Genomic DNA, 16779 nt, shown 5'->3' on the forward strand with positions numbered 1-16779 from the left:
GTGACACATCAAGCAGGAATGGGAAAGAATTTCGCTTTTGAAACTTAAACAATAGTGTTCTCAGTTCCTGATTGCTTACTGAGAGTTGTTTAAAGAAAAGGTGATCTAACGTGATGGGCAATAGAGGCTCTCTATTAGTTTTGTTAATACACTATAAATAAAATACTCTATTTAAGACGATATGTTAATTATCTAATGTAGAAAACAATTACTTAATCCTTTAATATTCTTTAGTGCCCACATCAGTCATCGGCTGTTAGAATCATCAAATTATTATAGAGGTAGAGGAAAATGTTGTATTTATTATAATACTGTATGCAGATAATGTGATTTGATCAAAGAAGTAGGCATTGGTCTTGGCTACCCTAGTTCTGTGTCCGTAATTTCCCTCTAATAAAGTCTAATAAGGCTCTAATACTGTTTAATAAGGAACATATTATTGCCAGTTTTTGTCTTTTGTCTTGCACAGCTTAATCCAAAATGCACCTGCAGGCATGTTCACTGGAACTAAAAAATACATACATAATACACCTGTTCTTAAATCTCAGCACTGGCTCCTTGTCAAAACCAGAATTGATTTTAATATTCTGTTACTGGTATATTCAGCTCTAAATGGCCTTGTACCTCAGTACGTTAAAGACATGCTAATTACACACAAACCAGCAAGAACTCTCAGGTCTTTAAATCATTCCTTGTACAAACCCTTTATTCAGCACTTTTAAAACCAGGTTAAAAATCGTACTCTTCTGAGCAGCCTATGGCTAAGTTCCTAGTTTCTGTGTATTGTATATATTTGACATTTATTTTTGGGTAGCAGCACACTTTTTGCGTGCATATTTATCTTATTTCTGCGCATGCATTTTTATGATTATTGTGTGTATTGTCACTTAATGTAAAGCACATTGTGTTGCCCTGTGTATGAAATGTCCAATATTAATAAAGTTTGAGTTGTGTTGAGTTGAGCTGCAAATAAGTGCAAGTGACATCTTTAACAAAAAGCCTGATATTGTGTTTGTAATGTTGGAGATGACAACTAAAAATTGGACTCAAGCTTGGTGATATAGTTACAGCTGAAAAGCGTGGTTCAGTTTGTTTTTTTGTTGTTTTCTTCTGCAAAAAGTGCAGCATATACAATGCTGATGTTACTAATTTATGTAAATAATAATTCATTATCATCAATAAAATAATTTCCCATTTTGGTAATTTCTTCCTCTTATAGCAGAACATAGGACAAGTGATTTGCAAAGAAAAAAAACATCCAGTTTTAAGTTTTATCCACTTTATTAGATGCATTTAAATACAGTTGTTTTCTGAAGCCCACACAGAGTCTGAACCTTCTGGAAATATCCAGAGGATACATTTTATTCATTGTGAACATGAAGTTTATTATTTAATTATTTTACAAATCCATTTCATTAAAAGCTTAATGTCATTAATTAAGAATAATACCATGTTTCAAATAAAGCTTTCATTGCTGTAAGTTGAATTTTCTGCGGGTGATGATGCTGTTGGGTTGATCTCTCGTTCACAACTCACTGCAAAAACACAACAGATTAATTAAACTGTGTTGAATTTATTGCAGTTCTTTTTCATAAGTGGATCCACCATAATCCACATAATATATCCAAATAATACTGTTTCAAAAAGTTGTTCTCATATCTGCACCAGCCAGTATCCTACTCACCAGGTAGGGAAGTCGTCTGCAGTGTAGGCGCCAATGTACTCCTGCATCGTTGACTGTGCGAAGACCCTAACGTGTCTGGCAGGGAGGATGTGGCCACATGCTCCGCACAGCTTGCCTGCCATGCCGTCACTCACGGTCACATTGACCTCCTGGGTGTTGCTGTACCACAGCTTGAAGTGTGACTTCATATCAAGAACTGTGGTTTTCTCATCGCGTTTCACAGAGAGATTATTTCTGGGCTGGACGATGAGATCTGCCTTTTTACCATTGACCTGTAAACAGCATCAGATTCAGACTTTATTAATGTGAGGTCGCTCTGATACCAATGACATCTAGATGGGCTCATTTATGTAGACAAACAATTTGGGAATGATTATTTGCTTTCTTGCAGAGAGTTAGATAAGAAGATCAACAGTTATGTGTTCACTGAAGCCAGGAGATGATTGGTTTAGTGTAAAGTTTGCACATGAAGAAACAGCACTTCTTGTTTTCTACAAACGTGTAAAGGACTTTTGCATAAAGTGCAACACCCTGTACACACCTGTCACTCCTAGTCTTGTACAAATCCTCATTTCAATTCAATCATTCAAATCAATCATTCAATCCTCTCATTTACTCTCAACAAGAAATTGAATAAGCGTATTCCCCAAAAATGTTGAAGTATTCCTTGAAAAATACCCACCCAGGTCTCCTGTTTGTCAGTGAGAGTGATACTCAGGTCATTGAAGTAGACATAAAGCGCAGCAACACTCGTCTCATTCTTCAGTTTGCATTCTTGGAGCATGGCCACAACCCTGAACCAGTTAGGATCTGATTCGTCACAGAGTGTGATGATCTCATAGGCCGCCACGATGGGGATAATGCCACTCGAGCCACTGAAAGGAGTAAAGGAGGCTCCGGTCTTGATCTGACACTGTTTGGGCTGGCACACAGGGGTATTGTTCAGAAGCTGGCAGGTCTCTGAAACACTACATTTAATCTCCACACACTGGACACCAGATGTTGTACAGCTGCAGGTCTGCTGGCAGCTGGCAGATATCACATCCCCAACCTAAAGAAGAGAGTAAAGCAATTAACAGTATATTAGTCTGAGCACAGTACAACCTAATATTATGGTAATTTTCTTACATGTCATGCTGGTTAGATAAGTTTACATAAAGCATATTCTCATGTTTATTAGATACACTGCACTGACACCGAGTGATACACTAAAGAGAAATATTTTTATATTTCATACTGAAATAACTCATATGTTGGTGTTGCCCCCTAATAGTCAGAAAACACATTAGCCGGTGCTTTCATTTACTTGTTAGTTGCAGAAAGAAAAATGCTTTCAAATATGCTTTGAAGCATATTTGACATATTGGCCCAAATCGAGCACTGACAACATCTTGTGATGCACTGCACCCCTAAAATACTTCTTCCCATAAGCTTACATTGTGAAAGAAGCAGCTGTAAAACAGTCCTCATCCTCATGGCAGAGAAAAAGCTGGCTAAAATACATTTTGCTGCTGACCCTGCTTCTCCAAACTGAGAACATGTCAACCGCAACCTACTGACCATCAATACATACCTCAAACAACCCCACTTCAAATAATCCAATCTATGCCTTTAAGTTTCTGAATTGAACGCAGACCAATGGCTACCCGAAAAACATACAGTATGCTTTGTCACCAGCAATGTAGTATACAAGTGTTTCAAACTGAGGTCTACTTCACCTTATAGGTACGTCCATTGTCATAACAACCACAGTCCTCCAGAGCAACACAGTCAATCCCGTTGGAGTAGAAGCCGTCATTGCAGGTGCAGGCCTCAGCACAAGTTCTTCGTGGGCAGCTTACAATGTCAGTCAGACCAGGACACGGAGAGAAACAGGTTTCAGCGCAGGTCTCATAGTGACTGTTTTTAGGACAGTGAACAGCTACAAAAGAAAGCATGTTAAGATGAATTAATACAACAATAGAATAACACTTAATTCCTTGAGTATAAGGATAGAACTAGACAAACTGTATGTTTTGTACTGTACTGTTTCTTTTCTGTTTCACTTTGATCTACAGACGCAATCGACACACGTGTCATTTACTCAGTAACACCGGTAGTTGTGCTTTGTTTACAGACATGATTTGCTTCCTCGCTTTCTGACATATAGATTTCCCGGGTTTTCCTGGAATTTATTGCACCTACAGCTATGGGAAATGCAGCATTACCTTGAATAAATTATAGATTTCTCTGGGTTTGACCATTGTTGGAAACATTTGGTACATGTATGTACACAACTCAACAAAATATATAACATTGCTCTAGGATTTTTAGACATTTTAAAGCATAATTGACATATATTATAGCTTTGATGTTTTTGGGTCTCTATGAGTGAGTGCTAGATTAAGAAATAAAGATTAGAAAATTAGCATGCGAGTTAAGTTCAGTAAAGGCACCATCATTCATCCCACTGACAAGACTGTGAAGCAGTCAACGGCACTTACGGCAGAAATCAGGCGACCTCCATTTGTGAATTGTTACTCCAATGGTCTGGCAGTCAGTCATGTACGCTGAGATACTCTGACAGAGAACGTCGCGGCTTTCCTTAGACATGCAGACATCATAGACACAATCTCTGTAGTAAGGCTCAGGATTTAGTAGGCTGTGGCAGGCAGCAAAGGCACCATGAGGATCTGTAATTTTTGCACAATCTTTCTCAAAGATTTCCTTTAGTTTGTTGTCACATTTGGGGCACTTGTCGCCAATGCACCCGTCATCACAGACCACATCCTTCACACCCGTTTTCCACGCTGCTCCAAATGTCTTGATGTCCTTGGTCTTTTTTCCATCTGGTAGCTCAAACTCATCTGTCTTGTTATTAAAATTGCCACACAGACCGCAGGTTTTGCCCTTGTAGTTTCCAGAAACAGTGACTGTGACTCTGTAGATCAGATCATATGTCACTATCAGGCCAAAGTCAGTTATTATAACATAGTGAAAGCCCTCTTGGTAGACTTCCACTTGTCCATCATTGAGGTTCAGTGGAATTCTTTCCAATTTGCCATTGACCTGGACAACACAAAGAAAAAGATAAGCAAGGTTAACCTTTATTGGTTGAGTAAATCAAGCTAATAGTAGCGCTAATATCCTTTCTAGTATCGAAATTAAGTCAGCGTTGAAAATGAATGAATAAAGGAATACTAAATGATTAATAAATATTACTAACCTTGACCCAACCAATCTGGTTCTTTCGGAGTATCAGGGTGTAGCCATACGCCTCCACAGTAACAAGCTTGGCTACAGACAAACCTGGCTGGTCTGTCCCAGTCCATTTCTCATTCTCCACTACCACAGAGAAGTCTTTGAGATGTGAGCCCTCCAAATGGCATGATTTAGCGGCGGTGTAGGTGCAGCGGCCTTGGAAGTCATAGTGTTTCTTGTCAAAGGTCGAGTAATGTGGATCACCAGAGATCGTGCAGGTTCCGTTCCCCACTGGCTGACATGCTTGGATGCCCTTCACCTTCGCACACTTCTCAAATGGACCGCAAGCGTGCGGCTTACAAGTCGCCTGAAGTAGGAGGGACATTTTTAGAACTGAAAAGGAAGCGTAAGATTTGGTATGTACGTGAAATGCTAATGGCTAAAGCTTACCGTGCGTGTGCCATTGCAGGTGCAGTTGTGAAGACAGTCTGATGACAGAAAGCTCTCTCCCTTCTTATGATATCTGCCTTCATAATAGCAACCACATTGCTCAGAAGGCACACACTCATCTTCACTGAGTAGGCTGCCATGATTGCAATACCATCCTTCCTCGCAGGGTCTCTTGCAGCCAATGGGAGGTGCGCCAGTGGCACAGGTTGCTTGGCAAGTATTTCCACAGTGTTCATAGTGAGTGTTGTTACCATGCCACATATTAGATATGGGACAGAAGTTATCTGTCCTCCACTGGGACACATCAACTCCCATCTTTTGGCATTCTAGAGTGTAAGTGCGGAGATGGTGGCACCAGGAGCCTCTCTTGCCATTGTAGAGGCACATATCATACACGCAACTCTTAAAACTGCCTTCAGGACTTTTGTGTTTGTGGCATTCACGGAAGGGGCCTGTGGGATTTCGTATTAAACCGCAGTACCTATCAGTCTCATATATCTCTTTCTGGGTGATGTCACAGTTGGGACAGTCGTTTACGTTCTTGCAGCCATCAACACATCCTGGGATCTCGGCAACCCTCCAACTCTTTCCAAGTTCCTCTGCAGACGCCGCCTCTGTGCCATTCTTCAGCTGTAAGTCATCTTTGGGGTTGTGATTGTAATTGCCACACAGACCACACATGGCATCAGCATATGAATCAGGGATTTTGACAAATACTGTTGAACCACAGTCATAAGAGACTTCCAGCCCAAAGTCAGTCTTGATCTCAATAAACCCATTATACTGGTTGATAGTGACATTGTTTTGGAGTGCTTTTGAGAGAGGTAAGTTGATACGTTCTCCATTCATCTGCAAAAAAATAAATTATTTAATTCAAGAATGTTTGCAAAAAAAAAAATTGTTAGCAAAAAAAAAAAATCATATTGTGGTAACTGTGCTGCAATGTGTCTTACCAGGACTGAGCCTTTGTGCTTTCTTGTGATAACAATGGAATATCCATAAACTGTGACTTCCACCAGCTTTGCACCAGAGCCAACTCTTTTTCCATAGGCATCGTTTTGCACTATAACATCAAACTTTTGTAGGGAAGGATTTTTCGAACAGACCCCAGCCAACTGATACACACAGGTGCCTTGGAAGTTGTAATCATACCCATCAAAGGTCTCGAGGTGAGGCCCCCCCTTCATGCTGCACTCAGCGTAAGTCTTCACGTAACATCCAATCAGCCCATCAACCACCTTGCACTCCTGGTCCTGGCTGCAACCTGGTTTCTTACATTCAACTTTCTTAGTAATTCGATTGCATGTGCACTTCTCTGTGCAGTTTTTATCAGTGAAGTAAGAGGCTCCAGCCTCTATGTAGTGGCCATTGTCCAAGCAGCCACACTGAGCCTTAGGGACGCACTGGGTGCCACTAAGCAGGAAACCTTCATCGCAGACACAGGTCTCCACACAGCTTTTGTTGCACTTTGCAGCAGCATCTGGGTTTTCACAGGTGGCAGGGCAGGGATTGCCACACAGCTCATAATGGCTGTTCTCTGGACACGCAGGTGGAGCTATTTCAGACAAAATCACAACATGTTACCATCACAAAATGAGGGCAAAACTCAAAAGTAACAGCTAAGCTATGTTTCCAACACAGGAGCTTTCCTCAAGGACTTGGAACCTTTGGAAGACGGGTGCATTTCTGCTACTTTCCAAAAGTATAGGAAGTTTGGGGTTGTGTAGTATTTTTAGTAATTTGCAACCGCAAACCAGTTTGTTTTTTGTTAATTCTGCTTCAACACAGCATGGAGTTACAAAAGAAAGCAACAACAGATGGGGTGACAATGAAGTCCAGTTTATGGGCAAAATCCTTTTTGCTGTATAGCAGCTATATTCAATTTGTGGTTGTTGCCCAAAGTTGGCCCCCAGTATGGTGCTGGAAGGGCCTCTGACAATTTTTAGTTAATGCTGAAAATTGCAAAAATGATATGTGAATGTGTCACTTTTTCATATGTCATTGGACAAATGTGCCTAATTTTTGTGGAGCTACAGACAAACAACAGGCTGAAGGAACCTTTTGCTTCCTTGCCAGGGACTAAAAGTTCCAGGTACTTTGGGTGGAAACACAATTCTAGATTCTCAATTTCAAACAAGTTACTCACAGCAATGAGCGTAGCCCCTCCAGTTATGAATTTTGATGCCAGCCCTCTGACAGGCATCGGCGTACACCTGCAAGGTGTTGCACAGGAAGTTCTTCATGCCCTCACCCATGCATACATCATACAAACACATGTCATGAAAGACTTTGGGCTCAATGACAGCATTACACTCCTTTAGTGGTCCCTTCATGATGTAGGAGAGCGCATCGCAGAACAACCTGTCACCCACGCTGTCAAAAAAGCTGTCGCTCTGACAGGTCTCACACTGGCCTGGGCATTTGTCTTGACACTTAGCATCATCTGGCGCATTAGCAACCCTCCAGCTCTTGCCGAGGGTTTCTGCATCGTTGGTCTGTAGGCCAGTAGAGGTCACAAAGTCATCCTCCTTTTTGCTGTTGAAGTTGCCACACAGGCCACACACCTTGCCAGAAAAACTGCCTGGCACTGTGATAAAAAGAGACTCCTTCCAGTCATACTGCATGGTCAGGCCGAAATCAGTCTCAACAATGACAGACAGGCCGCTCTGGAATAGTTTCACCTTGCCGTTGCCCAGGTTGATCGGGAGATTCCATAATGTGTAGTTCATCTAAAATATATTCAAGGATGTGTTTCAATTAATGAATAAATAACACTTTTTTCACAAACTCCATGAATAGTCCTGTTTGAGAGAAGACTTTACTTACCCTGACAAGGCCGAACTCATCTCGTACAATGGTCATGGTGTACCCATAGACCTTAATGATCACCTTGTCGACATATGTGACCTTTGAACCAGTAAGCTTGTCGTTCTTAGCATCAATCTCAAAAGCTGGGTGGCCTTCATCAACGTGGCAGTTCTTGACCATCGTGTAAGTGCAGCTGCCCATGAAGGTGTAGTATCTGCCGTCAAATGTGCGGTAGTGAGGATCGCCCATGGCCCAGCAGGTACCTGGTTTGATGGCTGGAGACTTTTTGACACATGTTGGGGAGTTTCCTTTCATCTGGCATTCTTCATCTTCTGAACATTTCGTGGTGCTGCAGTCATGTTTTTCTGGCACGATGAAAGACAAAGAGAGGGAAATTTAAGCATTTACATCTTACTACACTATGTCATAATATGTTGTGCCACACTATTTCATGTTATGCTGTACTGTACTCTGCTATAGTACTGTAGTATTCTGCTATGCTATTTTATACTATATTTAAGGCTATGCTGTACTAGGTTTTGTCTGTGCTAATGCTATATTCTGCTCCGTTAAGTAAGCAACAGTTTCTTTCCCAGGATGGCGAAGGCATGACTTGCCCTAGTCTGTTTCTGACTGGCTTACCCTGTTGTTCTTACCCTAACCCTACAGTCCTCATGCTTAAACCCACCCAGAACCTATTCAACCCAAACCAACGAAGGCAATGAGTGCTAGCCAATCAGAGGCAGAGTAAGGCAGTCAATGATAATGTGATCAGTAATGATGATATGGCTTTATGTGTAAATTTACAAGAGCAAATTGAGAACAAATCTGTTTGTATGTCTGTACGCTTTCATGCTGTGCTGTGCTTGTGTGTGCAATACACTTCATTATGTTATATTATGAGTCGATTGTTATTACCCACCTGGTGGATCAGCAGCTGCAGGGGATCCATAGGCATTAGCAAAAGCAACACCAAAACTGTAGACTCCAAAGGGAGACTTGGGGTGAGATATCTGATAGGAGTTTGCCCCGGTGCTGTAGTACATCTCAGCCCAGGAGAAATCAGTCTGCTCTACCTTTTGCCAATCGAAGTTAGTAGACTGGGGCTTGGGGTCAATTTTGAAGCCATCCAGGTCTTTGCTCCGAGCCACAACTATGATTTTGTTGGTGAAATCCCCCTGTCCCTCCAGGCTGTACGAAGTGCTGAAATTACTTGTGGGCAGAATAGTCATCAGGAAGGGATCGAAATAATTTGAGGCATAAATGGGGCCCCCGTTGAATTGAAACAGGACCTGGACACCTTTGTCAGCCGTTAGATATGTAGCATATGGCCATGTGGAGTAGAGCTCAAGCGTTTGCAGTGGTTGCATGGGGTAACTCTGGGTATTTCCACTAACAGTGACAGTAATTTTGGTGGCCTGGGATGCTTGGATGAAAATACTGTCGTGTACATTGTTAAAGAATGAAGGCCTATTATAAGGGAGTGGCGCAATGATGAATTCTTTCCCCCAGCTGCTGACAGGAAGAAGCTGTTCATAGACGTGGTTGCAGGAGGTGTACTTCTGAAAGCAGCTATGTCCCGAGGAGACAGCAACAGGGAGTTCTGAGACTACTCTAGTACCCCTCAGGTTGTCCTGACTCTGTATCTGAACGGTCTCAAACGGTTCTAACTTTATGACCATCTTCTTTCCTCTCCTGTAATATTTCCCTTGGAATGTGATGGACCCCTGCACAAAGAACTCAACAGAGTTCGGCTCTTTGTGGTTGGTGATAGAAAATTCTTTAACAGCCTCTCCCCGAGGGCCGGACGGGGTGAATATCACGTACTCCGTCCCCCAGTCCTTCACTGGGTAAACCACAGAGGTGTCTGCCGTGTATTTCTTAAAGTTGAGGGACATCACCGTGACATCTTGGCTAGCCTCGATCAACACGGCCTGACGGGACTTTTTAGTGCCCCTCATCTCTACGCTGTCGGGTAGCCTGAAGGATTCGGTCTTACCAGGACTGATGTCCTTCTCAAACACCTGACCCACAGCAGTCACCTTCACCTTGGTGCTGCCTTGTGAAGTGGGCAGAGCTGCAACCTCAACCAAGAAACGAGTGTCACTACCGTCCTTTCCAAGGTTTTCCATGAAAGAAGTGACAAACTCTTGTCCTGCTGGTAAAGCAGAGCAGAGCCCTGGAAAGGATGAAGAGTATGGCATAAGAAATCCAAAAATAGAAGAATAATCTCATATCTTTTAGTTAAAGTGACTAAAAACTTTTCATATTGTGTTGATTCTGGAGACAAAGGCAGTGGTGTTCCCACCGCTATAAACTCAAAATATAACATCAAAAATAAAAAATATGTGAAGAAAAATTTCCTCCTACATCTTTTCAGCTGGCTAACATAACTTTTCCAGGGAAAACTTAAATATAGGCTCTTCCAGTCTGCATGCATGAATTATTTCATGTGATTTCATGGAAAATCAGACCCAGTGGCAGGCATTAAGAATAACTGCATAGAAACAGTCAATCTCCTTGCTGATGGTCTTATTTGCTTATGTAGGTCATATACAGGAGTCAGTATCAAATTGAGACGGACCATCATGATAAGAGACATAATAATATGTTAAATCCAGTACAAGTGAGACTCGATGTTCTCTGCAAAAACAGCATCAGTCATCAGCCAAAATAAAAATGCCATCAACAAACAACACTGTGCATTCCTAATATATGTCACATTATTGTATTTTAATTATTAATGCATTAGTGTGTACATCACTAAAATGTTGCAGAGGATAAAGGTGGAGCTAATTTCAATGTCTTTACATTCTGCTGTGTAGCTTCTGGATTTCAGTCAGAAAAGTCTCATTTTAACCTATAATCATAATTTTGTATTGATAATCTGAATCAGCAAAGTAAGAAGTGGCTAAAGTTGTCAAGTAAATGTGGTGGAGTAGAAGTGTAAAGTAACTGAAGTATCTCAACATGCAATAAAATATCACTCTGACAGTTTCCAAAATTTAGGGTGAAAAAATAAATGAATATTTCATATTGAGTAATACAATTACTGTATGGAATTTATTGGACAGCTCTTTATTTTAATTTTAACCATGGATCATAGTAATACATAGTGGTAGAAAGTAACTAAGGACAGTTACTCAAGTGTACTTAAGTACTGTACTTAAATTCAATTTTTACTTTACTTGAGTATTTCCATTTTCTGCTACTTTATACTTCTTCTTCTTCACGACAGTTGAGAGGCAAATATTATAGTTATTACTTACCTGCAGTCATTTGATAACTTTAGTAGATTCAGTTTAATAATGTTAGATATAATCGTCAAATAATTCATTATGATGATAAGTAATTTTTAATGCCTCACTTTTACCAGCTGCAGCATTAAAGTGATGCTCACACTGATGCATTAATAATTATCAGTAATATTATATATATCATTCTGCATACTGAGTACTTTTACTTGTGACACTTTAAGAATAATTTGATGATAATACTTTTGTATGTTTAACCTTTTGAATGCAGGATTTTTACTTGTAACTGAGAATTTCTCTGTTGTTATTGATATTGCTACTTTGTTGCTTCAGTAAATTATCTGAGTACTTCCTCTGTCTCTGAAAATGAGTTGGGTTCTTTAGTTGACTTACCGCCCAGCAGAACACCCACGAGACAGCAGACCAGCCCTTTCATTGTTAAACCTGAAATAATGCAAACACAAAGTAAAAAATTCAAAGTATGAAGATAGTAGAACACATATATAGACAGACAAAATAAAAAGATTTTGGTCTTATCTCACTCTTAAAATTCTAAAAATTACATTTTTTTTTCTAAACACATATGAATAAAACAATATCTGTCTCTGTCAACTAACAAGCTTGTGAAGAAGTTTAATAAACTCCCTGGGAGCAGCTTCACATATTGTCTTTCTGCAGCTGCAGCTCCTGAAGCCGAGAAAATTTTAAAAGAAATTCAAATTTGATTGTAATATTTTTCAGTGTGACTGAAGAGTCGTTGGTTCAGCTTAATATCTGAAGGTTATCGAACACGTTTGTCTGAATCGACACAAAATAACCTCAGCTTGTCTTTTTAAATTCAGTTAACTTAAAATTTTAGGGCAGCCTGAACACTAACTTATTTCAAGTTAAAGCAAATTTTCCTCCTCAGACTTTCGTTTACAACTAAAAGACTGACGAATTTGATATTTTCATCAGAGCATTATGAACGCTGACAGATACTGTGATAAATAACATCTCAGGATTGTGATGAATAAAGTACAGATTTTCTTCTAAGAAGCTAAAACTCACTGTACATCTCTGTAAGCTGTTACAGATTTACCGTTCAAAGATTTTTAAAAATTTGTTTCAGGATATTAATCATTCAGTTCTCATTATAGTTATAATATCTGGAAAGGAGTCTTACCTGAACCAGAAAACCAAGGATCTGGATGAACGGCATCTCGATTGATGGCCTTTTATTTGTGTCGGTGATGCAGCAAAAGCCAATCAGGGCGAAGGTGTCACGCTGCCTGTACGGATGTCAAGTCACCAACTGACTAATCACATGGCAAAATCAGGTGGAGTCAGGTGAAAACCTTCGGTCTCCAAAGAGTCAGCCTGTCAGCATCTTACATAAAAGTTTTTTAAATGAGTTTTTACACCCAAGAGGTGAGATAACTTGCTGTCATATGGAGGCCGGTTTCATTCTTATCTGAGAATAGATGCAAAATATATGTTAGGTGCCTGACAAGTGATGCCAAATTAAATATGGTAGAAATGTTCTACCCAAATATTAAACTATAATTAACAACCTCACTTTTCAGGGATGAATACATTCATGAACGTTGTGTTTTTATAAATGAAGGCTGCTTGCTCGCCATGTTTACTGCAGCCAGACACTGTTTATACTTCTTACTGCTACTTTATTGTTTCATTTTGATCATATTTATTACTTTTATAGCATCAAGTTCAGAAGATACAAACTTTATCTTGTTGTAATTGTGCAAATAACATTAAAATATTCTATGCTATTCTCAACATATAAAGGAAAAGTAAGGAATATGTGAGGAAAAAAAGAGTCATGATCTGTTTCTACTGTCTAAGGCCCTTGGATACAACAAAATAAAAATTGGGTTTCAGTACAGCAACACTTCCACAATATATGAAAGAGTACAAATGCAATATATCATTAGTTGACAGTTGCAGATTGCATTTGTGATAACGGTGCATATGTTAAGGGTGGTGAATGTTCATATCTGATGTCACGCCTCGGCAAATACCTGAAACACAAAAGAGACCAATCAGATACCGATGGGCACTTATTCAAGGTGTCCAAATGGATTGATAATATATATTAAACAAATATAAAAAATGGTTCTGATATTAACTGGAAAAAACGGTTGCAATCCAATCAATCCACGCCTCCTTGACGGCACAATGCAGACAGCAGGAATGATTGTGCGAGGATTGTTTGACGATCAGGGAGTGAAACGCTCTTAAAGTGATTCAGAGGTTTTCAGCGAGTGCATCCTTCAGTTTGTAGATAACGACAAGAGACGAGATGTTCAGGTTTTTTTGGGGTGTGTTTTTTTTTTTGGTGAGTGCCAACCATTCTTTGATAACGGAACGCACACTCGGACAGTTTTTGAAAACAGGGACTGGGGGAGTTTATCGTAAAGGTCTGCTGAGTTGCATTTGTTTCTTCCCGCCTACACTTTATCCAGTCAGCAAACCATCGCTGATGTGCCAAAGAAGCACTAGTTTTCTACTCTCTAGTTAATTTCCCCACAAGTCTCCATATTTAACCTTCTTGTTTATTACATCCTGTTTGGAAAGGGTTGATTGCACGTGAGAAAAGGACTTCAAAGGTCTTTTTTCAGGGACGACATTTCGATATGTGCCACAGTTCAGTTGGACTACAGTTTCAGTTTTAGTAGCTTGGAGGCAAAGTAGTGTTCTTTATCTTTCACAACAAACTAAAGATATGGTTCATCACAGCACTTCTCTCTCAGAGGCCTGGGCCATAAAACACTGGTGCAATCAGCCATTAGACGTTTAGCAGACAGGAAATTCTTCAATAAAATGTACAGTAGTTTTTTATATGTATTAAATGCAAACGAGTCGTGTAATAAATGCACCCTGGGTCATAAACAGTCATATCCATTGATAATAACAGCCAATCATTTAACAGGTGTGTTGTTCAGTTGCACCATCGACATGTGACGCATATACATTTTGTTTTTGTTTGTGTATTTATTTTTTGGTACAGTTGTGTTGTTGCTGTATGTCATATATTTCTTTCTTCTTTTTTTTTTTAGTTACATGTTGGTGTTTTGATTTTGTGTCTTTGGAAAGTGTTTGGGCAGGTGAGGTGGCGTGAGGGAGAATATTGTTTGTCTTTGTCCTTTGTACTGGTAAAAAAAAAAATCAATGAACAGTGTTTACAAAGAGAAGCACAAAAAAAAAAGATTTTTAATTTAGTTTGTAATGCGATTAGATTTGGTTTAAGAATTAAAGGAGTGCTCTCTGCTGTCTTGTGGGTTTACTGCTCTGTGATAAATTATGACACATCAAAAGCACAGCATACTTTTATTTTGCGTATCGCAAACATCAGCAGATATCATTAAAAGTTCAGACTCATTTTGCTTTTTATCTCAACAGTTTCCCCTCACATCTTCCACCCCCACTTCCAAGCATTTCACGCCCACACACTCACTCCCCTCGCTCATATAAGCTAGTTTCTGGTCCAGTCACAGCATCTTTGACCATCTTGAAGCGAGACCTGCCTGTCCAACTCTAAACTCCTGCAAGACAAGACATGATTTCTGTTGGAGGCCTCACAGGATTCTGGATAATCACACTGCTGATTCTTCATGGTGCAAATCTGGGAGGTAATTTCTTCTAGATTCTTCTTTATACTTAATGTTCTCTGAAAATTGCAGCGCTATTAACTTCTGTGTTATTTGATTTCTGCAGAAACCCAAAAAAGCTCTCTCAACGAGCCCGATGTCCCTTTCCCGCCCGCCTGTCCAACGGCTCGCAACCTTGCCGCCATTTGCCATCAAGGTCAGGGTCGCCCCAGATACCCAGACAGCTTCTTCCCGCGCTCCGGTTCCAGCCACTTCCGACGTCGTGGGAAAGCCATCAACCGCCTGGAGTCGTGGTTCGCTCTGTGCTGCAGTGGACTGGTGGCACGGCAGAGCCGCCTCATCCTCTGCTGCACACAACAAGCTGTGAGTCTCAATCCAAAGACATTTACTGACTGTGACAACAGATGGACATGATAAAAGTCTATTGCTGATAAAGTTAACATTTAAAGGGACATTTCACCCTAAAATCAAAAACTACATATTTTCCTCTAACTGTAAAGTCTGGATTACCTTGAATGACCGGGTCATTATTTCTGAAAAGAGACAATGCTGTTGAGTTTTTCAAATGTATTTTTTGGTGCATCGAGCACCACAAGCTGAGTGCTATTTAGCAGAAGCAGAAATCTTTATGGGCAAGGTAAAACATGTATTTTTGATGCTGGGGTGAACTGTCCCTTCACATTAAAGGTGAAGAAGCCTGACTTTTCTAACTAAAAATGCGTCAGTTTTAAGATTAAGCATTATCTCAAATCAAAACCAAAAGGCAGATTTTGCAAGATGATGAGATAATTTTATGTTAAATTGTATTACTTAATGTTTAGCAAAGATAAGATGTGCCAATCCAGCATGCAAGAAAATTATTAATATCACAAGAAAATTAGGTAGTACAGAGATAATGAAATAATTAACTCTGGCATTAAAAGATATTTGTAAGTATGGCTGTTCTGTACAAATATTAGAATTTCAACATAAATAAAACCAAATTCCAAATCAACAGATCAAAAACAGTTTTATGTTATTATTTTATGGCATTTTTCATATGTGTATTGATAAGGAAAGGTCACAGTCTGAAAGACAAATGACAATAAAACGTTTAATTGAGTGAACAAAGGCTGATTATGAGGATGAAGTTTGCTTCTCTCTGATTCTTGGTAACAAGATCATAAATGTCTTTACAGTGGAAACAAGCCCTGTCTGAGTTCTGTGTGGACGAATATTCCACCATGACTGTCCCATATGAGTGCTGCGCAGAAAGAGGAGACGCACGGTGGACGTGCTTCAACAGCGAGCTGCCGAACCCAAACTACAACTCAATACCAGACTACGCTGCACCCCAAATGCCCCAGGAGCTGGGATTCACCTTCAGTGCACATGCCTGCTGAAAAACAGAACTTGTGTTAACTATAAATACACACAGACAAAAATATGACAAAATTATTATTAAGAGACTGGATTAATGGAAAAATAAATCTGCATAAAAAAAAAAGTTATTAAAATAATGCTGAGCTGAAATTGTGCATCCTGCAGATGTTTGTCACAGATGTTCAGAGGAGGACAGGACATGCTGGTTATGTTTATGATGTGTAAGATGCACAAATCTGTTTTTAAACAAGCTTTGTCACAACAGAAAAAATATTTTTTCACTTCAAATGTTCACTGTTATAATCAAAAATAAATTGTGTCTTAAGTGGATTTCACTGTTTCTGATATGTATTTTAGTACTTTATTAGAGAAATAAAATTCTCGCATTTTTTTTTATCACTTAAGTGTATCTAGTGGAGTTAACATGACC

At 39.8% G+C, this 16779-nt stretch overlaps 2 protein-coding genes across 2 annotated transcripts; one reads left to right on the forward strand and one right to left on the reverse strand.

Moving 5' to 3' along the window:
- Positions 1-1262: 1262 nt before the first annotated feature.
- LOC146313319 (IgGFc-binding protein-like) lies at positions 1263-12577 on the reverse strand. The gene is made up of 14 exons (XM_084739461.1): positions 12542-12577; positions 12427-12442; positions 11770-11820; positions 9045-10301; positions 8141-8487; positions 7461-8043; positions 6268-6869; positions 5315-6163; positions 4890-5231; positions 4168-4732; positions 3403-3605; positions 2367-2735; positions 1685-1956; positions 1263-1535 (listed from the first exon to the last, which is right to left on the reverse strand). The coding sequence occupies exons 1-14, from the start codon at positions 12575-12577 to the stop codon at positions 1526-1528; spliced, it is 5502 nt and encodes a 1833-aa protein (XP_084595587.1). The 3' UTR covers positions 1263-1525.
- A 2132-nt stretch (positions 12578-14709) lies between these two features.
- Positions 14710-16467, forward strand: ecm1a (extracellular matrix protein 1a). The gene is made up of 3 exons (XM_084739471.1): positions 14710-15008; positions 15094-15350; positions 16166-16467. Exons 1-3 carry the CDS (start codon positions 14936-14938, stop codon positions 16367-16369), a joined length of 534 nt encoding a protein of 177 aa, XP_084595597.1. The 5' UTR covers positions 14710-14935; the 3' UTR covers positions 16370-16467.
- The last annotated feature ends 312 nt before the right edge of the window (positions 16468-16779 follow it).

This window comes from Lutjanus erythropterus, chromosome 16 (assembly GCF_056507025.1).
Source record: "Lutjanus erythropterus isolate fLutEry1 chromosome 16, fLutEry1.hap2, whole genome shotgun sequence".
NCBI classification, from domain to species: Eukaryota; Metazoa; Chordata; class Actinopteri; order Lutjaniformes; family Lutjanidae; genus Lutjanus; species Lutjanus erythropterus.